Consider the following 23,369-nt stretch of genomic DNA (forward strand, 5'->3'; position numbering starts at 1 on the left):
AGATGGAGTCTCGTCCTGTTGCCCAAGCTGAAGTGCTGGAGTGCAATGGTGTCATCTTGGCTCACTGTAACCTTCACCTCCTCGGTTCAAGCAATTCTTGTGCCTCAGCCACCAAGTAGCTGGGATTATAGGCATGTGAGACCACGCCTGGCTAATTTTTATCTTTAGTAGAGATGGGGTTCCACTATGTTAGCTAGGCTAGTCTTGAACTCCTGACCTCATGATCCACCTGCCTCGGCCTCCCAAAGTGCTGGGATTACAGGCATGTGTCATCGTGCCTGGCCACTTTTTTTTTTTTGAGACGGAGTCTCGCTCTGTCGCCCAGGCTGGAGTGCAGTGGCCGGATCTCAGCTCACTGCAAGCTCCGCCTCCCGGGTTTACGCCATTCTCCTGCCTCAGCCTCCCGAGTAGCTGGGACTATAGGCACCCGCCACCTCGCCCGGCTAGTTTTTTGTATTTTTTAATAAACACGGGGTTTCACCGTGTTAGCCAGGATGGTCTCGATCTCCTGACCTCATGATCCGCCCGTCTCGGCCTCCCAAAGTGCTGGGATTACAGGCTTGAGCCACCGTGCCCGGCCTACTTTTTTTTTTAAATCAACTTTATCATGGTATAATTTATACGTGATAAAATGTACCCATTTAAAATGTACAGTTCAATGCATTTTTTCCCTCTTTTGCAGCTGTGACAAACTTTAACCAATTCAATACCCATAATTTGGAATTCTCATTTGGATTTGACCACGTCAGGTACAGTTGGTCAAATCTGACAGGACGAAGACTGGAACAAACAACAACAACAAAAACCCAAAACTATGATCACTGAGTGCTCTAATGGTCAGGAGAAATTAAGACCAGCTGGTTGTTAATCTTAACTTTAGCCAAGGCAAAACCCCAAATCAGCTACTTACCTAGGGATAGGTCTCAGGTTGAATACTGCTCTCTACTACCCTAGAAGCAGGAAAAAACTCAAATTCGCCTTCCCTGTTAGAAGTGAGCTCAAACTCTAGAAAGGAGTTACCTGCCTCCCATGGTCATGAAGGCAGGAAAACTTGCTTTCCTTGTTGGAAGCAAGCAAACTCCAGAAAAAGGAGTTGTACAGCAAAATAAACTTTAGATCTCGACCAAATTTTGGGCGATCAGGGATTCTCTGGAGGGGGTGCTTCCAGGCCTCAGCAAATTGTCCTATTGGTTTGAGCCACAAAGGTAGCTCAAGCTGGCACCAAGCACCGATCGATTTGTCAAAGATTAGGGCTCCTCCACTTAGAATCCCTTCGTGGTTACCAAAATGTGAACCCCAAGTATCTGAGACAGGTCCCAGTCAGTCTAGAAAGTTTATTTTGCCTAGGTTAAGGATGTGTACCTATGATAGCCTCAGGAGGTCCTGATGACACGTGACCCTAAAATGCACAGTTCAATGCATTTTTTTTTGAGATGGGGTCTCACTCTGTCACACAGGCTGGAGTATAGTGGCATGATCTTGGCTCACTGCAACCTCCGCCTCCCGGGTTCAAGTGATTCTCCTGCATCAGACTCCCAAGTAGCTGGGACTACAGGCATGAGCCACCACGCCCAGCTAATTTTTGTATTTTTAGTAGAGACGGGGTTTCACCATGTTGTAGCCAGGATAGTTTCGATCTCCTGACCTTGTGATCCGCCCACCCTGGCCTCCCAAAGTGCTGGGATTATAGGCGTGAGCCACCATGTCTGGCCAGTTCAATGCATTTTGACAAATGTTTATACACCAGCACCATCAAAATATCACCCCCAAAAGCTCCCTATCCCTCCTTCCAGTCACCTCCTGTCCCCTCACTCCTGGCCCTAGGAGAACAATGATCTGCTGTCCTCCATCTTTATAGAATAGTTAGCCTTTTATGGAATTTCACATGTGCGGAATCATATGCTATATGCTTTTTTTTTTTTTTTTTCTTTTGAGACAGGGTCTCGCTCTGTTGCCCAGGCTGGAGTGTAGTGGTGCGATCCTGGCTCACTGCAACCTCCACCTCTTCGGCTCAAGTCATTCTCCCGCCTCAACCCCCCAAGTAGCTGGGAGTATAGGCATGAGCCACCACTCCCAGCTAATATTTGTATTTTTCTGAAGAGACAGAATTTCACCATGTTGCCCAGGCTGGTCTCAAACTCCTGACCTCAAGTGATCTAACCACCTCGGCCTCCCGAAGCGCTGAGATTAGAGGTGTGAGCCACAGTGTCTGGCCTATACATTCTTTATGTACAGCTTCTTTCACTAAGCGTAATTTAAAAAAATTCATCCATGTAGTTATATGTAACAATAGTTTCCTTTTCGTTGAGTAGTATTGCATTGAATGAATACACTAACATTTGTTTATTCATTTGATAGATATTTGTGATGTTTTCAGTTTTGGGCTATTAATAAAGCTGCTATGAACATATGTGTACAGGTCTTGCAGTGGACACATGTTTTTGTTTATCTTGAGTAAATACCTGTAAGTGCGATTTTCTGGGTCACATGGTCAGTGTATGTTTAAGTTCACAAGAAACTGGCAAGCTGTTCTCTGAAGTGGCCATACCATTTTACACTCTCACTAGGGGTGTGTGAGAGTTTTAGTTGCTCCTCATCCTTCCCTAAACTTGGTTTTGTGAGAATTTTTTTTTTTGGAGACAGTCTCACTCTGTTGCCAGGCTGGAGTGCGGTGGCACCATCCCGGCTCACTGCAATCTCCCCCTCCCAGGTTCAAACAATTCTCCTGCCTCAGCCTCCCGAGTAGTTGGGATTACAGGCATTTGTCACCACACCTGGCTAATATTTTGTATTTTTAGTAGAGACAGGATTTCACCATGTCGGTCAGGCTGGTCTTGAACTCCTGACCTCAAGTGATCTGCCCGCCTCGGCCTCCCAAAGTGCTGGGATTACTGGCGTGAGCCACTGCACCCGGTCTTTTGTGAGAATTTTTAATTTAAGCCATTCTGATGGGTGGCTAGTGCTCTATCATTTTCATATACTGATGACTAATCATGTTGAACATCTTTTCAAGTGCTTACTATACATTATTCACCTTTTTAAATAAAACTGGAAGGATGGTTTACAAGCTGATTTGTGCATACTGGAACAGAACAGAAGCAGCAAGAAAGTTATTAGGCTCTACTGACCCAGTGGCTGGTATATCTAGCCTAGGGGGAAAAATGTATTTTGCTAATAAATTTAGGCAGACCACATGCTCTTTGCAGGTGGGCAACATTTAGCAACAGATTGAATGCCTGAGCCTTGAGACTCCACTTCATTTTTCTCTTTTTTCCTAACTCCAAGGAACCAGTAATCTTTGTTCTTAATTAATTGCATCATCTACTTTCTCTAGCACCTCTCCTAATTCTGGGTGCTGCTAAAGAAAGATGCTGAATCATTTGAACCTAACATATGTTAGGTTCAAGGACTTTATCATTGTCTAGTTATTTCTCTAACTCCTCAGGCACATCTCATACAGTAATTCTAACCTTTCTCCTTCCTTAAGATCTTGACTTTTTTTTCCCTTCCCCCAGAGACAGGGTCTTGCTGTTGCCCAGGCTGGTGTGCAGTGGTGCAGATATACTCACTGCAGCTTCAACCTCTGAGGCTCAAGTGATCCTCCCACTTCAGCCTCCTGAGTAGTTGGGATTATAGGTGCACACCACCATGCCTGGCAAATTTTTTTTTTTTTGTAGAGGCAGGGTCTTCCTATGTTGCTAAGGCTGTTCTCAAACTCCTGGCCTCAAGTGATCTTCCTGCCTTGGCCTCCCAAAATGTTAGGATTACAGGTGTGAGCTGCTATGCCCTGTCCTTAAGCTCTTAAGTTTGACTCAAAGTTTGACTGTCAGTAGATAGTTGTTTACTAAAGTTAGTCTTTAAGGATATCTTTTCATATTTACAAATACTTTTAATTTGTGGCACTTTCAGGGAATATTTCATTGGTGTTATTTGCTGTTCACAATCATAACATTTAATGAAAATAAAATTAGAGAAAACAAAGCATCTATTACTCTACTATCCAAAAAAAAAATCATAGTTAATCTCTCACACTTCTTTTCAGGGCTTATTCTTTGTAGATAGCTTTAAAACTGAAATCTAATAGTCGTTTGTTACTATTTGGGGCTCAAAGCTTTACTGTGATTTATTGTGGTGATCTTCCTTCTTCTCTCTTGGATCCACAAAGCAGCAGCAACAGCCAACAGGATATAAGTACTCACCAGGAGGGACTGACGCCGGAATTGTCATGCCAGAGCCGAAGGCTGTGCAGGTCCCCTAGAGGGGACCGAGTGGTGAGAAGGAAGACGTCCAGGCCCCCTCGTTCAAAGACTGTCTTCTGGGGGTCACAGAGGTGATGGGGCTCGCTCCGTCCCTCTGATCCATAGAGGGTGACGACAACCTACCATGAGACAGGGAAAGATAAAATAGAGGCTTTTTTTTTTTTTTTTTTTTGAGACAGAGTCTCGCTCTGTCACCCAGGCTGGAGTGCAGTGGCTGGATCTCGGCTCACTGCAAGCTCCGCCTCCCAGGTTCACGCCATTCTCCTGCCTCAGCCTCCCGAGTAGGTGGGACTACAGGCGCCCGCCACCTCGCCCGGCTAGTGTTTTGTATTTTTTAGTAGAGACGGGGTTTCACCATGTTAGCCAGGACGGTCTCGATCTCCTGACCTCGTGATCCGCCCATCTCGGCCTCCCAAAGTGCTGGGATTACAGGCTTGAGCCACCGCGCCCGGCCAGTAGAGGCAATTTTAACACGATTCTTTGGGTTTATCCCTAAGGAGAAAGATGAAGCCATAGAAAACTGTATTTAGACAAAGTCTTTCGGATCTTAGACAAGCATAGAGAATTCTTCATATACACAGTATTTTTTTTTTTTTTCTGACACGAAGTCTTGCTCTGTCACCCAGGCTGGAGTACAGTGGTGTGATCTTGGCTCACTGCAACCTCCGCCTCCCGAGTTGAAGCAATTCTCGTGCCTCAACCTCCTGCGTAGCTGTGATTACAGGCATGGGCCATCACGCTCAGCTAATTCCTGTATTTTTAGTAGAGAAGGGGTTTCACCTTGTTGGCCAGGCTGGTCTCAAACTCCTGACCTTAGGTGACCTCCCCATCTTGGCCTCCCAAAGTGTTGGGATTACAGGTGTGAGCCCCCATGCGTGGCCCACATGTACAGTTTAGAACTAGAAAATACCAATCTCTGATCGCTTTTAAAGTGCTATTGGTTGCCAGGATATCACCAACTCAGAGTGTGTCTCATGTGGCAGAAGACACAAAGCAAGAACAAGTGAAGAACATTTATTTCATTAACCTTAGCTGTTGTAGCAGCCCTTCTTCGATATCCGGTGTAGACCTGAATAAGGTAGTGAAATTGAGCGCTGGGGTCATTATCAGCCAGGACAGTGACCTTCACCTGCAAGAAGAGCAGAACCAACCAAGTTACTAGGCCTCCACGTAGTATAGCTCCTGCCTCCTCCAACTGAGGAGCAGGAGGATGCACTCTGGCAGGTGTGGCAGCCCTACAGAAAGCAGGGCTGCGGTGTGGGCAGCAGACAGACACATGGGCAGACCTAAGCCACTAAAGTGGGAATGAGGCCTGAACCTCCAGGGCCTGTATCTGTCAAGTGAAATAGTCATAGAATCACCCAATCAGGTCTTGAGCCTCTAAATCCTTGCACCTCTCTCCCACTTAGGTATGGTCACCAGATAACAGAGAATACCCGGCTAAATTTGCGTTTCAGATAAACTATGAATAATTTGGAGCATGCTTACACTAAAGATGCACTGTTTATTTAAAATGCAAATTTAACTAGGTAGCCTGTATTTCTGTTTACTAACGCGGACAACCCTACACTCAGGGCAACAAGAAATGAACACTTAGCGTATTCTAGAATTTCCAAGTGCAAGAAAACATAGGAAGAACAAACACATGGAAAGAAGAGGCTGTCAAAATATTTTTGTTTTTAAAAACATACAAGTTTCTTGTATATAGTTACATTTTTTATTTTTTGAGATGGAGTCTTGCTGTGTTGCCCAGGCTGGAGTGCAATGTTGTATTCTCGGCTCGCTGCAACCTCCGCCTCCCAGGTTCAAGTGATCCTCCCACCTCAGCCTCCTGAGTGGCTGGGACTACAGACATGAGCCACCATGGCTGGCTAATTTTTGGATTTTTAATAGAGATGGGGTTTCACCATGTTGACCAGGCTGGTCTTGAACTCTTGACCTCAAGTGATACACCCACCTTGGCCTCCCAAAGTGCTGGGATTACAGGCGTGAGCCACCTCACCCAGCCAGTTACATTAAGTTATAATTTGATTTATATGTAAGTTTTTTTTTTTTTTTGAGACAGAGTCTCACTCTGTCAGTCAGGCTGGAGTGCAGTGGCATGATCTCGGCTCACTGCAACCTCTGTCTCTTGTGCTCAAGCAATTCTCCTGCCTCAGCCTCCCAAGTAGCTGGGATTACAGGTTCACACCACCACACCTGGCTAATTTTTGTATTTTTAGTAGAGATGGAGTTTCACCATGTTGGCCAGGCTGGTCTCGAACTCCTGACCTCAGGTGATCCACCTGCCTTGGCCTCTGGAAGTGCTGGGATTACAGGTGTGAGCCACTGCACCTGGCCAATTTACATATAACTTTCATATCCAATGTATAAAGTAAGATAAACTTGCATTTGACTTTAGTTAAGCTCTCTAGGTCTTTTCTTTTTCTTTTTGGAGACTGGGTCTCTGTTGCCCAGGCTGGAGTAAAGTGGCACAATAGCTCACTGCAGCCTCAACGATCCTGGGCTCAAGTGATCTTCCTACCTCAGCTACCCAAGTAGCTGGAACTACAAGCATGCACCACCATGCCTGGCTCATCTTGTTTTTAATTTTTAATAGAGACAAGGTCTTGCTATGGTGCCCAGGCTTGCCTTCAACTCCTGAGCTCAAGTGATCCTCCTGTCCTGGCCTCCCAAAATGTTGGAATTACAGGCATGAGCCACTGCACCTGGCTAGTATTTTCTTTTGGCTCATTCCTGTCCTAGAAGGAGTCCCACAAGGGTCCAATCTTGGAACCAAAGGAAACAAAAATGGAGAGAAAAGGTTCTTAGGTCTTCAGACAGTAGACATGAAGATAAATGTAAGAAAAGTTCCACTTGAATTTCTATGCCTCCCAGTGCCAGGCTTTGACAAAGTTGTGTTTTTCCCCCCTATCTTATTTAATTACTCAAGACTATCATGGCAAATCTGTTGAACTCAAAGTCTCGTTACCTTCTGCATATCTGCTTGATCCTTTTTCCAAGCCCACACAACTGTGATCACATAGAATCCTAAAAGGCCAGCCAGCAGTGACACCCCAACAGGATTGTTAGTCACGCGAAGGAACAGTTCCACCGTGTCTTCAACATTCACGGTCCTGGGCACGACAAAGAAGTCGCTGGCAAAGAAGGTCAGGTGGTTACAGAGACACTGTGTCCTCAGAATTGTGCTCTGTGGCCCAACCTGGAATTAGAATCAAGACGTTGATTCTAGTTGGACAGAGTGCTAAGGAGGGGACAGACATAAAACAGACACCAGCAATTTAGAGATGGAAAGAGGTGCCTGGATCTCTCATTCACCACTGGTGATGACGTAAATTAGTATAACCAATATGGAAAGCAATTTAGCAACATCTAGTACAGCTGAAGAAGCGCAAACTCTCTGAATCCTGCAGTTCCAGTTCTGAGTGTATATATGTTCTAGGGGAACTGTGCACATGTGTATAAAGATATGCGAAAAGGAATGTTTTGTCACCCTTGTTGATAATTATCAAAAATAGGAAACAACTTATATGTTCAATAACAGAACATACAAATTAACGGTACATAAGTAAGCAGAGGCAAACTGATGGAATTCTATACAGGAGTTAAAAATGAATGAATTAGCCAGGTGCGGAGGCTCACATCTGTAATTCCAGCACTTTGAGAGGCTGAGGCAGGTAGATCACCTGAGGCTAGGAGTTTGAGACCAGCCTGGACAACATGGTGAAACCCCATCTCTACTAAAAATATAAAAAATTAGCCAGGCATGGTGGTGGGCGCCTGTAGTCCCAGCTACTTGGGAGGCTGAGGCAGGAGAATTGCTTGAACCTGGGAGGCAGAGGTTGCAGTGAGCCGAGGCCACACCACTGCCACCCTGGGTGACAGAACAAGACTCTGTCTCCAAAATAAATAAATAAAATTTTAAAAAATGGATGAATTAGAGGTAGATGTATCAACATGGATAAATGCTGAGTGAATAAGAGATATGTACAGTATAATGCCACTTGCACAAAGCCTAAGAAGCATGCAAAACACTTATTTATCTATTCATTGTCAGTTTCCCTCTCCAGAATGTCAGTTCATGAGGATATTGTCTTGTTCATTGCTGTATCTCTAGTTCCTAGACTTGGGCATGGCACGTAGAAGACACTCAATAAATATTTGCTGAAAGAATGAATTCCCCCCTCAAATTCAGGCCAGTAGTTACGCTTTGGTGGAAGGGAAGGAAGGAGAGAGACTGGAGAGGGATACACAGAGGGCTTCAATTATTCCTGAGTGTTTTATTATTTAAGAAAATCTGAAGCAGAGCAAAATACTAACTTTGATAAAGCTGAATGTGCATTCAATGTTTTTTATTATTCCATATGACTTTCCATATGTCAGAACATTTCTGCATAATATTTAAAAATATGTCAATAGGTGATTACATGGAAGCTACCAATTCTGTGTTTGGTTTCGTGGATGAGAAGCCTCCAGTATTGTCATTATGACTACTTCTTTCCATGGCACAGGGTTAAGTCCTGGAGGCCCAAGCTAGTCCACCTTTGGAAGAACTCTTGGGCTGTACTTGGGGCAGGTCAATTCCTTTCATGGTGTCCAAGCACTTCAAAGAGCTTCAAGGAAGTGGGAAATATCCAATGCCTTCTGCAATCAACAGATGTGTGCTGAGAGAGGAGAAAAGCTCTCAAGCTACTCTTCTCAAAGTATGGTTTGCCTAACAAGCAGCACTGGGACCAGCTGGGAGCTTGTTAGAAAGGCTTGACCAGAGCTACTGCTTCAGAATCTAAGATCTTACACTTTTTTTTTTTTTTTTTTTTTTTTTTTTGAGACGGAGTCTCGCATCTGTCGCCCCAGGCTGGGGTGTAGCGGCCGCGATCTCAGCTCACTGCAAGGCTTCCACCTCCCGGGCTTTTATGCCTTCCTGGCCCGCTCTCGAGTAGGCTGGGACTACAGGCGCCCGCACCACGCCCGGCAGATTTTTTGTATTGTTTAGTAGAGGACGGGGTTTCACCGTTGTTAGCCAGGGGATGGGTTCTCGATCTCCTGACCTCGTGATCCGCCCGCTCTTCGGCCTCCCAAAGTGCTGGGATTACAGGCTTGGCCCCTGCCGCTGGCCAGAATCTACAATTTTAACAGGCTATTTAATAGTTTGGCTTTGATAGCCATTGTCCAGGCCCTAATGACTGCTGGAGAGCTATAAATGGGCAGGATACCTCCCTTAAGAATCCTCTTTCTCTCAGGCCTGTAATTCCAGCACTTCTAGGAGGCCAGGCAGGTGGATCACCTGAGGTTCGGCGAGCTCTGAGACCAGGCTGAGCTACATGGGAGAAAACCCCGCTCTCTACTAATTGCTCCCTGTTTGCCAGCATGACCAGGGATTTATATTTAGAAAACCCATGGTCTCAGGCCCAAAATCTCCTTAAGCTAATAAGCAACTTCAGCAAATTTCTCAGGAATACAAAATCAATGTGCAAAAATCACAAGCCATTTCTTATACAACCGTAACAGACAAAACAGAGAAGCCAAACATGAGTGAACTCCCATTCACAATAGCTTCAAGAGAATACAATACCTAGGAACCAACTTACAAGGGGATTGTAAGGACCTCTTCAAGGAGAACTCCAACCACTGGCTCAGGTGAATAAGAGGACACAAACAATGAAGAATATACGTATACTCATGCGATAGGAAGAATCAATATTGTGAAAATGCCATACTACCAGTAAAAATTTATAGATGCATGCCAGTCCCCATTAAGCTACCAATGACTTTTCTTCACAGAATTGGGAAAAAAATGCTTTTAAGTTCATATGGAACCAAAAAAGAGCCCGCATGCCAGACAACCTAAGGCCAAAGCGCAAACAAAGCTGGAGGCATCATGCTACCTGACTTCAACAGCTATACTCAAGGCTACAGTAACAAAACAGCAGCGTTACTGCGTACCAAAACAGGGATATAGACCAATGGAACCAGAACAGAGTCCTCAGGAATAATACCACACATCTACAGCCATCTGATCTTGACAAACCTGGGGACAAAAACAGAGAAAGGAAAAGGATTCCCTATTTAATTAAATGCGTGCTGGAAAACTGGCCTAGCCATAAGTAGAAAGCTGAACTGCATCCTTTCCTTACTCCTCTATACTAAAAATTAATTCAGATGGATATTCGAAGTTCTTAAAATTGCTTAGATTAAAACCAGAAAAACCCTAGAATAAAACCTACGGTAATTACCATTCAGGAATAGGCCATGGCAAGGACTTCATTGTTCTAAAACACCAAAAGCCAAATGGCAACAAAAGCCAAAATTGACAAATGGGATCTAATTAAACAAGAGCTTACTGCACAGCCAAAGGAAACTACCATCAGAATGACAGGCCCAACCTGCAGAATGGAGAAAATTTTGCATCTACTCATCTGACAAAGGGCTAATAAAAATTATCCAGAACCTACAAACGAACTCAAACAAATTTACAAGCGAAAAAAACAAACAAACCCCATCAAAAAGTGCGGGCCAAGGATATGACCAGAACACTTCTCAAAGAAGACATTTTCATCAGCCAACAGATACCATGAAAAAATGCTAATCACTGGCCATCAGAGAAATGCAAATCAAAACCACAAGAGATTCCATCTCAACACCAGTTAGAATGGCATCATTAATCAGGAAACAACAGGTGCTGGACAGGATGTGGAGAAATGGAACACTTTTTTACACTGTTTTGGGTGGCGACTAAAACTAGTTCAACCATTGTGGAAAACAGCTGTGGCGATTCTCAAAGATCTACAACTAGAAATAGCCATTTGCCAGCCATCCCATTACTGGGTATATTACCCAAAGGAATTTTTATTAAATCATGCCGCTATAAAGACACATGCACACATATGTTTATTGCAGCACTATTCACAATAGCAAAGACTTAGAGCCAACCTAAATGTGCATCAGTGACAGACTGGATTAAGAAAATGTGGCACATATACACCATGGAATACTACGCAGCCATAAAAAAGGATGAGTTTGCGTCCTTTGTAGGGACATGGATGCAGCTGGAAACCATCATTCTCAGCAAACTATCGCAAGAACAGAAAACCAAACACCACATGTTCTCACTCATAGATGGGAAGTGAACAATGAGATCACTTGGACACACGAAGGGGAACATCACACACCGGGGCCTATTGTGGGGAGGGGGGAAGGGGGAGGGATAGCATTAGGAGATATACCTAATGTAAATGACAAGTTAATGGGTGCATCACACAAACATGGCACATGTATACATATGTAACAAATCTGCACGCTGTGCACATGTACCCTAGAACTTAAAGTATAATTTAAAAAAATACAATAATTAGCTGGGCATAGTGGTGCATACCTGTAATCCCAGCTACTGGGGAGGCTGAGGCAGGAGAATTGCTTGAGCCCAGCGGGGCGGATGTTATGGTGAGCCGAGATCATGCCATCTCACTCCAGCCTGGGCAACAAGAGCGAAACTCCATCTAAAATAATAATAATAATAATAATAATAATAATCCTCTTTCTGGCCTCCCAAAGTGCAGGTGGGAGGATTGCTTGAGCCCAGAAGTTCAAGACCAGCATGGGCAACATGGCAAGACCCTGTCTGTCCAAAAATCTAAAACATTAGCCAGGCGTAGTGTCAAATGCCTGTGGTCCCCACTACTTGAGGGGCTGAGGCAGGAGGATCTTTTGAGCCCAGGAGGTTGAGGCTGCAGTAAGCCGTGATCACGTCACTGCACTCCAGCCTGAGGGACAGAATGAGATCCCATCTCAAAAAAAAAAAAAAAAAATTCTTTTTCCTTCTCTTCCCAATCTAGATGGTACGTTCTCAGCTCTTTCTAGAACAACTTCATGATCTGCAAGACCTTATACCACATTATTTTAGCAACCGAACTAGGACTTTCATCAGGCAGGATCTCACAGAATCACGAGTGTACAAACGTAATAGTGCTGGTTTAAAGCAGTTGGACATCAGGAACAAGGTGATCATTACAAAAGTGACAACCTATCCTCACCTGGCCTGGAATGTACAAGAATCTGAGAACGTATTTCTTGAGCTATGAAAGTTCTCTTTTGTTTAGCAAGAGGTTTCATTTTACCCACCCACAACATATTTCTTATAGAATTTTATGGCTTCCGCATGCTGTTTTATTTTATCCACAGTTGTCAGATATACCCTGGACTGTGTTTGAGAAAGAAATTACAAAGATAAAGCACAAAGCTGCTCCTGCTTGGAAGAGCCACACTCGCCCCGCCCACCACACACAACCCTCCTCCTCCTTTGGCCTAGGCAGAGTTATTTGAAACCTCCTATTTTTCTTTCTGGGCTGCCCCAAATGAGATGCATTGGGTTTAACAGCAGCGACGGCAGGAGAGAGGCCCAAGAAGCGGCTCAGTTTCTTACTTGGCATCCGTTGCTGCTCCATGTCTGGTTGTGGCTCTCCCAGTAATAACACTGAGTGACGGCCGTGATGACCGAGACCAAGCTGGGCGTCTGCTGAGCACCCTTCTGGCTCTCACTCAGCACAGCTCTTATACAGTAGGTGCCAATCCCGTGCTGTAGATGCTCAGGAGTCAGCACCCACGTGTACTCCTCATCTTAGAAGAAAGAAGAGTGCTTACTTGTATATCAAACAGAACAAAAACACCATTAGAACCTCTCTTCTAAAGCATCTATTAATATTTTGCAAATGAGACCATGATAAACCTAGAGTCACAAATGATTGGAAAGAAAATGACCAGTGATACAGTCCCGGGCTCTGGATTACTGCTGTTCCAGTAAAGAACTATTTTCTTTTGTCTGGGTGTAGTGGCTCATGCCTATAATCCCAGCACTTTGGGAAGCCAAGGCAGGCAGATCACTTCAGGTCAGGAGTTCAAGACCAGCCTGGTGAACATGGTGAAACCCCGTCTCTACAAAAAATACAAAAATTAGCCAAGCATGGTGGCAGGTGCCTGTGATCCCAGCTACTTGGGAGCCTGAGGCAGGAAAATTGCTTGAACCTGGGAGGTGGGAGTTGCAGTGAGCTGAAATCACAGCGCTATACTCTAGCCCGGTCAACAGAGTGAGACTTTGTCTCAAAAAAAATAATTATATTATTTTGGCATGTGAACATTTAGGCCTAATGATTTAGAATGCATTATGACATTTAGAAAAATGAAATGATCACACACCTAAGTTAGCAGATAGAAGACTAAGGTAACGAATGAAGCCCCAGGGTGAAGCAAAGATAGGAATAGGGTGGCTTCAGGAACAAAGTCCAGGACTGCACGCCAGGGACCTGAGGTCAGGCCTGGCTCTGTCACAAGCTGGCTGGTAGGGGCTAAGGCGAGTCACCCAGTCTCTCTGGGCCTCAAGCTTTCTCATCTTTCAGATAGTCCTGTCTGTCAAACAAAGGCTCTCGAAGGCCCCTTCCAGCTCTCAATGACATCATTGCCAAGATCAGCAAGAGAAACTGAGTGCATGGAAAGGCACAGTGGCTCATGCCTATAATCCAAGCACTTTGGGAGGTTAAGGCAGGAGGATTATTTGAGCCCAGGAGTTCGAGACCTAGCTTGGCGGCCAACATGGCAAAACCCTGTCTCTACTAAAAATACAAAAAATTAGCCAGGCGTGGTGGTGCACGTGCCTGCAGTCCCAGCTGCTTGGGAGGTGAAGGGATGGGAATTGCTTGAACCCAGGAGGTGGAGGCTGCAGTGAGCCGGCAACGCGCCACCGCACTCCAGCCCGGGCGACGGAGTGAGACTCCGTCTCAAAACAAACAAAAACAAAACTGAGTACCCCTCTGGAATTGGGAAAGGGCCCGTTGGCAATTCATGCAAACTCTGTAGTGGGCAGCCCGGTAGTGAGCATGGCTGCCTCAGGGACTTTGCTTAAAAGCAAGAACTTAAAAGTGATTGTTCCTGTGTGAGCAGGGCCCATGCCAGAGCCAGAGAAAGTTCTCTCAACATGGAAGGTGGTCATGACGGGAGACTGTCGCATGCTTTCTCCATTCAGATTTTTCCCAACGTAAAAACAAATACAAAAGTGTAGCTCTTATTTTTTATTTTTTTATTTTTTTGAGACGGAGTCTCACTTTGTCACCTGGGCTGGAGTGCAGTGGCCGGTTCTCAGCTCACTGCAAGCTCCGCCTCCCGGGTTTATGCCATTCTCCTGCCTCAGCCTCCGAGTAGCTGGGACTACAGGCGCCCGCCACCTCGCCCAGCTAGTTTTTTGTATTTTTTTTTTTAGTAGAGACGGGGTTTCACCGTGTTAGCCAGGATGGTCTCGATCTCCTGACCTCGTGATCCGCCCGTCTCGGCCTCCCAAAGTGCTGGGATTACAGGCTTGAGCCACCGCGCCCGGCCAACTCTTATTAAGACTTTTCAGTAAAACGTTTAAAGTTGATACCCACAGAGCATGTTTTTGATCCAGTGTATCTGGGCACTATTTCTATCTATCAGGAATTTTTAGTTTTTAGAGACAGTGCCTTGCTCTGTCAGCCAGGCTGGAGTGCAGTCGTATCGTCAAAACGCACTGCAGCTTTCAATTCCTTGGCTCAAGCGATCCTCTTGCCTCAACCTCCCAAGTAGCTAGGACTACAGATGCACGCCACCATGCCCGGCTAACTTTTTTTTTTTTTGATAGAGACAGAGTCTCACTATGTTGCCCAGGCTGGTCTCAAACTCCTGGGCTTAAGAGATCCTCCTGCTGTGGCCTCTCAAAGTGCTGGCATTACAGGGGTGAGCCACTACACCAGGCTAGACGTTTTTAACTTTAATGTTATGTCTCAGAAATTCTTAACTTTTCTAAACTACAGTACAGTCATTCTGGTCTTATACAAAGACTTATTGAGATATCATCAGGACCGTCTTCCTCAAATCTTAGATTAGAAATAAAGTTGAAATATAAACAACATATTTCATATATAGTCATCTGTAATATATAAATGTGAAGTACATGTAACCCATGGTGCTGTGAACGCAACTTCTGCTGTGGATCTCAACATTTTATTAGGAAAATCTTCAATACAGACAGAATTTTACAGGGAATAACCATATAACGATTAACTAGATTCTACAATTAACATCTTACTGAATCTACTTCCTTATGTACATATCCTTATCCATCCCATAATCAATCTTTTAAAAAATGCATTTCAGGCCGGGCGCGGTGGCTCAAGCCTGTAATCCCAGCACTTTGGGAGGCCGAGGCGGGCGGATCACGAGGTCAGGAGATCGAGACCATCCTGGCTAACACGGTGAAACCCCGTCTTTACTAAAAAAATACAAAAAACTAGCCGGGAGAGGTGGCGGGCGTCTGTAGTCCCAGCTACTCGGGAGGCTGAGGCAGGAGAATGGCGTAAACCCGGGAGGCGGAGTTTGCAGTGAGCTGAGATCTGGCCACTGCACTCCAGCCTGGGTGACAGAGCAAGACTCCTTCTCAAAAAAAAAAAAAAAAAAAAAAAAATGCATTTCATTGTCACATGTGTCTACACATGTGGCAAAACCACACAGAACTCAATACACACACATACAGAAATGTGCTTGTAAACCTGGTGAAATCGGAATAAAATCAGTGATTGTATTAATGTTATTTTCTGGTTGTGATATACTATAGTTATGCAAGATGCTGCCATTCAGAGAAACTGGATGAGACGTATACAAGCTGTCTCTGTTCCTTTTTTTTTTTTTTTTGAGGCAGAATCTCTGTCACCCAGGCTGGAGTGCAGTGGCACAATCTCAGCTCACTGCAACCTCTGCCTCCCGGGTTCAAGCGATTCTTGTGCTTCAGCCTCCTGAGTAGCTGGGATTACAGGTGCCCACCACCATGACCAGCTAATTTTTGTATTTTTAGTAGAGATGAGGTTTTACCATGTTGGTCAGCCTAGTCTCAAACTCCTGACCTCAGGTGATCCACCCACGTCTGCCTCTCAAAGTGCTAGGATTATAGTGTGATTACAGGCAGGAACCCCTGAGTGCCCAGGCTCGCTCTCTTTTTTTTGGAGACCAAGTCTTGCTCTGCAGCCCAGGCTGAAGTACAATGGTGTGATCTCTGCTCACTGCAACCTCCACCTCTCAGGTTTAAGCAACTCTGCGTCTGCCTCCCAAGTAGCTGGGACTAAAGGTGCCCGCGACCATGCCCACCCAGCTAATTTTTTGTATTTTTAGTAGAGACGGGGTTTCACCATGTTGGCCAGGATGGTCTCAAACTCCTGACCGCAGGTGATCCACTCGCCTTGGCCTCCCAAAGTGCTGGGATTACAGGTGTGAGCCACTGCGCTTGGCCTGTCTCTGTTATTTCTTATAACTGCATGCGAATCTACAATTATCTGAAAATAAAAATTTTTTTAAAAAAGAAAAAAATGTGGCCAGGTACAGTAGCTCATGCCTGTAATCCCAGCACTTTGGGAGGCTGAGACAAACAATATTTGAGGCCAGGAGTTCAATGACCAGCCTGGGCATATGGCAAGACCCTTTCTCTACAAATTATATATATATATACTTCATATATATTTTTTTTTTTTTTTTTTTTGGAAGACAGACGTTCGAGCACAGTGGTGCGATCTCAGCTTATTGCAAGCTACGCCTCCCGGGTTCACGCCATTCTCCTGCCTCAGCCTTCCAAGTAGCTAGGACTACAGGCACCCGCCACCATGCCTGGCTAATTTTTTTGCATTTTTAGTAGAGATGGGATTTCACCATGTTAGCCAGGATAGGAGGGTCTCAATCTCCTGACCTCGTGATCTACCCGCCTCAGCCTCCCAAAGTGCTGGGATTACAGGCGTGAGCCACCGCGCCCAGCCTACAAAATTAAAAGAAAAAAATTAGCCAGACGTAGTGGTGTGCACTTGTAGTCCCAGCTACTCAGAAGGCTAAGGCAGGAGGATCCCTCGAGCCTGACATTTTGAGGCTGCAGTGAACAACAATGATGGTGCCACTGCACTCCATCCTAGGCAAAACAAAATCAAAGCAAGTTTCTGACAGCTGATTGGGTTTTACCTTTTTGCCACACCTTGTCCTTCGGAAGGGTGATGTTCAGGTGGAAGTGAGTACAGTTAGGCTGATACTGGAACCCCAGGTAGAGCGTCATTAAAAGGGGACTGTCAGGATCTATGCTCACTATCAGGGATTTCTCCAAGGAGGTGATGTTCACTGTGATTGTAAGCTGATCTGTGCTCATGTTGAAGCTGGTGGGATGGGTTTCCATGCTAATGTTTCTCCAGAGCATAATCTAGAATAAGAGACAGTTAATCATTATAATGGTCCATTCATTGATGCCTTTCAAAATCCTTTATATTGATAAGGTAAGGAAACTTCCTAGGTCTTCCTCCTTTTTTCTGAGATGGGGTCTTTCAATCCCTTCAAGGATTTGGACCACAGAAACGTTGTTGGAAGCATTGGAAGTGTGTTACTAAGCGCTAATCGCAAATTGCTCCAAGTCCATGATTTAGTGGAGGACAGGTTGGTCCTGTTGGCCAGGTTGGTCTTGAACTCCTGATCTCAAGCAATCCTCCCGCTTCAGTTTCCCAAAATGCTAGGATTATAGGCATGAGCCACTGTGCCCAGCCAGGTCTTCTTCATTGGATGTCAGTAGCTAATACTGCTGGGGTTAAGGGTAAGCACATAGTCCAAGACCTAAAACACTTCTTATTCTTCTTCTTATTTTTGAGACTAAGTCTTACTCTGTCGCCCAGGCTGGAGTGCAGTGGCACAATCTCAGCTCACTGTAAACTTCACCTCCTGGATTCAAGCTATTATGCCTCAGGCTCCAGAGTAGCTGGGATAACCGCCGCCCACCACCATGCTGGGTTAATTTTTGTATTTTTAGTAGAGACGGGGTTTCATCATGTTGACCAGGCTGGTCTCGAACTCCTGACCTCAAGTGATCTGCCTGCCTCCCAAAGTGCTGGGATTACAGGCTTAAGTCAATGCACCCCGCCCTCTAAAACACTTTTTCTAAGGGTAAGGTGTACCTCTTTGTAAAAGTTCCTAATATGTTAACAACAAAACAATGGCACAGTCATCGGTCTAACACGATTCCCTTTAAGTTGTTGCATCCTTCGATCCTGTTCCAGAATATCCCATTCTCTTCTATTTTATTCCCTAAGAATCAGTTCCTACCTCAATGTCCTCCACTAAATCATGGACTTGGAGCAATTTGCGATTAGCGCTTAGTAACACACTTCCAACGCTTCCAACAACGTTTCTGTGGTCCAAATCCTTGAAGGGATTGAAAGCTAGTCCTGTTACCTAGAGACAAGGAAAAGTCCAGTTTTATCCATTGCTGAAATATTTTTAAATGACTCCAATAGAAAGACATATCATACATATAATATGTATATACATGTGTGTGTGTGCGTGCGCGCACACACACACACACACACATATATGTATATATATATTTTTTTTTTGAGAAAGAGTCATGCTCTGTCAACCAGGCTGGAGTGCAGTGGCGCAACCTTGGCTCACTGCAACCTCCACCTCCCAGGTTTAAGCAATTCTCCTGCCTCAGCCTCCCAAGTAGCTGGGACTACAGGTGCATACCACCACGCCTGGCTAATTTTTGTATTTTTAGAAGAGACAGGGTTTCGCTATGTTGGCCAGGCTGGCCTCGAACTCCTGACCTCAGGTGATCCACTCGCGTTGGCCTCCCAAAGTGTTGAGATTACAGGCGTGAGCCACCGCGCCCAGCTGGATATCATATATTAAAGTAAATACTGGGATGTGCCCCTACTAATACTACAAATGAAGTAACATTCCCCATTATAGCCTCTACGAGAAATCGTAAATTAAAGATGAATTATACTTGGGACCCTCAGAATTACTTTTAATCTTTATATCTAGAGGATTCTATTTTACTAGGAAGTAACTATTCTGCTCTTCAGGATAAGGCAACAATGCTACTTTTATTTGTCAGGTAACTGCTGAAAGAAATACAATATATTGATATGACTGGGTTGGTATACTGAGTCAACAATTATTTCGACAGTCCCAGCTTTTAGTAAATAGTGCAGAGGCCGGGCATGGTGGCTCACACCTGTAATCCCAGCACTATGGGAGGCTTAGGTAGGCCAATCACTTGAGGTCCATAGATCGAGATCAGTCTGGCCAACGTGGCGAAACCCCGTCTCTATACAAAAATTAGCCAGGCATGGTGGCGGGCGCCTGTAATCCCAGCTACTTGGGAGGCTGAGGGAGGGGAATCGCTTGAACCCAGGGGGTAGAGGTTACAGTGAGCCGAGATCACGCTACTGCACTCCAGCCTGGGTGACAGATTGAGACTCCATCTGGAAAACAACAACAACAACAATACAACAACAACAAAAAACAAACTGCAGAGTTGAGATCAATCCAAATCACAGCACAGAAACTTAGTTAAATCCAGAAATCTGCTTAATGCTCCCAACTTCTACAGTGGATCGTTTTTAAGAGGCCTCTATCCCTGCCAGTATAAAATAAAAACGAATGCCACATCAACTCTCTCATCTGATCTGGTCTGTTCAGCTTACATTTCATGGTACATTACTTTCACCCAAATGCCTCCATGGCCATCAGATCCCATGTTCATTCTGACCACGATCAATTTCACACTCACTTGGACATTAACTCCTGGGTGTTGATTCAAGAGCTCCTTCAAAGCCAAAGCCGACGGAAAGCCCAATCTCACAGGGGCTGGGTGACCCAGAGTGTAAGAGCTCAGTGGTAAGGTGGATGTGTTTTGTCTAATGAGAAAAGTTAAAATGGAAGTCAATTTTTGTATGTTCTCTGAAAGTGAAAACCACAGTGAAACTCTCCCTGTTCCTTCCTCTCACTAACCTGCTCAGCAGCAGACTAGCAATGGAGGAGGTCAAAGTCACTGAAGACTCGGAAGACCGGTTCTGCTCTAGAAATGCTTCCCCGATATTCCCAAGCTCTGCCAAGGACATTTCCAGGATGTCTTCTACCTGCATGGAGAGGAAAACTGTGTCACCTGTAAAACCTCAGTGTCTTATGTTAGTAAAATGTTTTGGAGAAGACTGGAAAAGGAATTTTCACAGTGACGTAATGAAGGGTGGTATTCCTTAGAGAGGGCCTTGGACTCTCAAAGTACCTGCAACCTGGCTAAAGACTTACCGTCCTTTGAACCAAACTAAGAGGGCCCGCCAAGGAAATATGCCTTTGCCCATCATATCATTGCCCCAGACCTGCTCATGATAGAGTTTTTAAATGACAGCTTTATTGAGATAACTTTCACACATATACTTCATCCACTAAGAGTATATAATTTAATGTTTTTTAGTATATTCACAGGGTTGTGCAACCATCACCACAATCTAATTTTAGGATTCATCCTCCCTAAAATAAATACTCCTGACCTCAGGTGATCTACCTCCCTGGTGGCTGGGTGCGGTGGTTCATACCTGTAATCCCAGCACTTTGGGAGGCTGAGGCAGGTGGATCACTTGAGGTCCAAAGTTTGAGACCTACCTGGCCGACACTGTGAAACCTTGTCTCTACTAAAAGTACAAAAAATTAGACAGGCATGGTGGCGTGCGCCTGTAGTCTCAGCTACTCGGGAGGCTGAGATGGGAGAATAGCTTGAACCTGGGAGGCAGAGGTTGTAGTGAGCCCAGATCACGCCACAGCACTCCAGCCTGGGCAACAGAGCGAGACTCTGTCTCAAAATAAAATAAACCTGGTACCCATTAGCAGTCACTCTCCATTTCCCCATCCCTAGTCCCTCTAGCTCTAGGCAACCACGATTCTACTTTCTGTGTCTATAGATTTACCTCTTTGGGACATTTCATATAAATGAATCACAACATACAGTCTTTTGTGACAAGCTTCTTTCACCTAGCATAATGTTTTCAAAGCTCATGTTGGAGCATGTACCAGGACTTCATCCCTTTCTGTTGCTGAATAATATTCCATTGTATGAACAGACCAGATTCTACTTAGCCATCTGTCAGATCGTAGACGTGTGGGTTATCTCCACTTTTTGGCTATTTAGCTACTAAACCATGCTGCTACAAAGATGAGCGTACGAGTTTTTGTATGGACATATGTTTTCAACTCTCTTGGGTAGATGCTAGGAGTAGAATTGCTAGGTTACATGGTAATTCTATTTTTTACATTTTAAGCAACTGCCAAATTGTTTTCCAAAGTGGCTGCATCATTTTACAATTGAACAACGGATAGGGTTGCAAGTTCTCTGCATCCTTGCCAATACTTGTTATTTTCTGTTTTTGGGTGTGAAGCAGCATCTCATTTTGGTTTTGACTTGCATTTCCCTAATGACCAATGAAGTTGAGCATCTTTTCATGTGAATAGCAAACATAACCTATGAGTATTTGCCTTATGCCAACACTTTCCTAAATTCCTTTTTTTTTTTTTGATGGAGTCTCACTCTGTTGCCCAGGCTGGAGTGCAGTGGCACGATCTCGGTTCACTGCAACCTCTGCCTCCCGGGTTCAAGTGATTCTCCTGCCTCAGCCTCCTGAATAGCTGGGATTACAGGCACGTGCCACGACGCCTGACTAATTTTTGTATTTTTAGTAGAGATGCAGTTTCGCCATGTTGGCCAGGCTGGTCTCGAACTCCTGACCTTAGGTGAGCTGCCTGCCTTAGCCTCCCAAAGTCTTGGGATTACAGGCATGAGCCACCGGGTCCAGCCCCTAAGTCCTTTTCACTTGATTACAGCACTAGGGAGTATTGGCTCACTGGTAGGTGGGGAGGGAGACCCCAGAGAAGGCTTGGCAGAGTGGTTTTTCTGCAGCACATACTTCAGCAAGATTCTCTTTAAAGGTCTGGGGAGAGGCTGATACCTGGACCTGTCAAGATTAAAATGCTTCTAAGCAGATCTGGCCACCTGCATATCTGGCACCTACCTGCTCAGTATCACGCTTGGATTCCAGCCAACTTCCTTCTTCAGCTTTGATGACATCGTTGAAGGAATGAAAGGGGCAGACAGTCGCATGAACTTTGAAGTCCAGACTGCTGTTGTTCAGAAATGGGATCCTGAGTAACTCCTCACTCAGGTAAATAAGGGAATTGATGAGATTAACCTGGGAGTATTAGAAAGCAAACATACATCCTTGAATTGTTTATTATTGCTTTTTTTTTTCTTTTCTTTTTTTTTTTTTTTGGGAGACAGAGTTTCACTCTTGTTGCCCAGGATGGAATGCAATTGGCTCACTGCAATCTCCGCCTCCCGGGTTCAAGCAATTCTCCTGCCTCAGCCTCCTGAGCAGCTGGGACTACAGGCATGAGCCACCATGCCTGGTTAATTTTGTATTTTTAGCAGAGACAGGGTTTCTCCATGTTGGTCAAGCTGGTCTCTCGAACTCCCGACCTCAGGTGATCTTCCTGCCTTGACCTCCCAAAGTGCTGGGATTACAGATGTGAGCCACCATGCTCAGCCTATGATTGCTTTTTAAAATTTTAAGAGATGCGGTCTTGCTCTGTTGCCCAGGCTGGAGTGCAGTGGTACAATCATGGCTCACTGCAGCCTTAAACTCCTGGGCTCAAGCAATCCTCCTTCCTCAGCCTCCCCAGTAGCTAGGACACAGGTGTGCACCACCACGCCTGACTAATTTTTAAAATTTTTTTGTAGAGGTGGGGGCTCACTGTGTTGCTCAGGCTTGTCTCAAACACCTGGCCCCAAGAGACCCTCCTGTCTTGGCCTCCCAACGTGTTTGGATTACAGGCATGAGCCATATACCTAGCGCATGATTGCTTAAAATTTGCATACTTCTTATTAGCAGCTTAATATTCTTTATACATTTCAAATGCATTTTATTTAAAAAGTTACAATTTGACAGGGAAGAATATATTATTTCATATAACCTATAAGGGAGGATTCATATTTCATGTTATTTTGATGAACTAACAATTCTTTTTGAGTGGTAAGTAGACCAAACATTCAATTAACACCACCAGACTAAGAAAAGGAATGAAGAAAAGACCAATGCTGAGTTTTTTGTCTTTTTAACTTGAGACAGAGTGTGGCTGTGTCACCCAGGCTGGAGTGCATTGGTAGAGTCTTGGCTCACGGCAATCTCCACCTTCCAGGCTCAAACCATCCTCTCATCTCACCTCCCAAGTAGCTCCGACTACCGGCGCACACCACCACAC

General features: G+C 44.9%; 1 protein-coding gene across 1 annotated transcript in view; it reads right to left on the minus strand.

Annotated features, from left to right (window-relative positions):
- PKD1L3 (polycystin 1 like 3, transient receptor potential channel interacting) overlaps nucleotides 1-23,369 on the minus strand; it is a 90,934-nt gene that overhangs the window by 51,014 nt on the left and 16,551 nt on the right. Inside the window, 9 exon segments of the mRNA XM_017871296.1 lie at nucleotides 4,200-4,378; nucleotides 5,287-5,388; nucleotides 7,231-7,461; nucleotides 12,679-12,872; nucleotides 17,256-17,487; nucleotides 18,378-18,506; nucleotides 19,852-19,978; nucleotides 20,073-20,200; nucleotides 22,124-22,300. Of these exon segments, the coding sequence (XP_017726785.1) occupies nucleotides 4,200-4,378; nucleotides 5,287-5,388; nucleotides 7,231-7,461; nucleotides 12,679-12,872; nucleotides 17,256-17,487; nucleotides 18,378-18,506; nucleotides 19,852-19,978; nucleotides 20,073-20,200; nucleotides 22,124-22,300 (1,499 nt within the window).

This window comes from Rhinopithecus bieti, unplaced genomic scaffold, assembly GCF_001698545.2.
Source record: "Rhinopithecus bieti isolate Rb0 unplaced genomic scaffold, ASM169854v2 scaffold_6506, whole genome shotgun sequence".
NCBI lineage: Eukaryota > Metazoa > Chordata > Mammalia > Primates > Cercopithecidae > Rhinopithecus > Rhinopithecus bieti.